At 55.3% G+C, this 613-nt stretch overlaps 1 protein-coding gene across 1 annotated transcript; it reads left to right on the forward strand.

Annotated features, from left to right (window-relative positions):
• Positions 1-3: 3 nt before the first annotated feature.
• Positions 4-607, forward strand: LOC107580184 (partitioning defective 6 homolog gamma-like; the record flags this gene model as incomplete). Its single annotated transcript, XM_016265919.1, has 1 exon — positions 4-607. A coding segment is annotated over one exon (529 nt), but the record flags the coding sequence as incomplete, so codon positions are not given.
• Between the last annotated feature and the right edge of the window lie 6 nt (positions 608-613).

A 613-nucleotide genomic window follows, 5' to 3' on the forward strand; every position in this document is an offset into this window, starting at 1 on the left:
CAGCAGTCGTATCTCGGGCAGCTCAGGTCAGTCATCCGACAGCAGCGGTTCGGTGGGATACCCTTCCATCAACGCTCCCACCGGTGCCACCGCCATCTCTCATGGCTACAGCCCAGAGGATCTGGAGAGCGATGAGGAGTCGGACATTGTAATTGAGAGCAACATCAAGCGGCCATCACGACGATCCAATGCCTCGGTGGCTTCAACTGCATCACGGTCTCAGACGCAAACGACCACCGTGACCCCACCCAGCCCCCCTACACGACCCCAAACAAGGCCGCCATCCACAGTGTCCACAGCCTCTTTCCACTCTCAAACGAGCTTTAATGGCACAGTGCACAATAGTTTGAGTTACAAGTTGCACAAGGACCTTACCCTCCAACACCACCCCTACCACAGCAGCAACCCCGCTATGCGGGAGAGTAATGGCAGCCTACACAAAATCCTCAGTAACCTGAGGACAGACCCCCGTCACAGCCTGGCTTTACCCAGAGGAGGGGTGGAGGAGGATGGCACGGTCATCACTTTATAATACATATACTCTCATAAAATCCAGCCCTCCCAGAGACTCTGCCTTTCAGCCTGGGACATCAGACTCGACTTTGAACCTCAC

Source organism: Sinocyclocheilus grahami, unplaced genomic scaffold (assembly GCF_001515645.1).
Source record: "Sinocyclocheilus grahami isolate Dianchi unplaced genomic scaffold, SAMN03320097.WGS_v1.1 scaffold26445.1, whole genome shotgun sequence".
In the NCBI taxonomy this organism is placed as follows: Eukaryota; Metazoa; Chordata; class Actinopteri; order Cypriniformes; family Cyprinidae; genus Sinocyclocheilus; species Sinocyclocheilus grahami.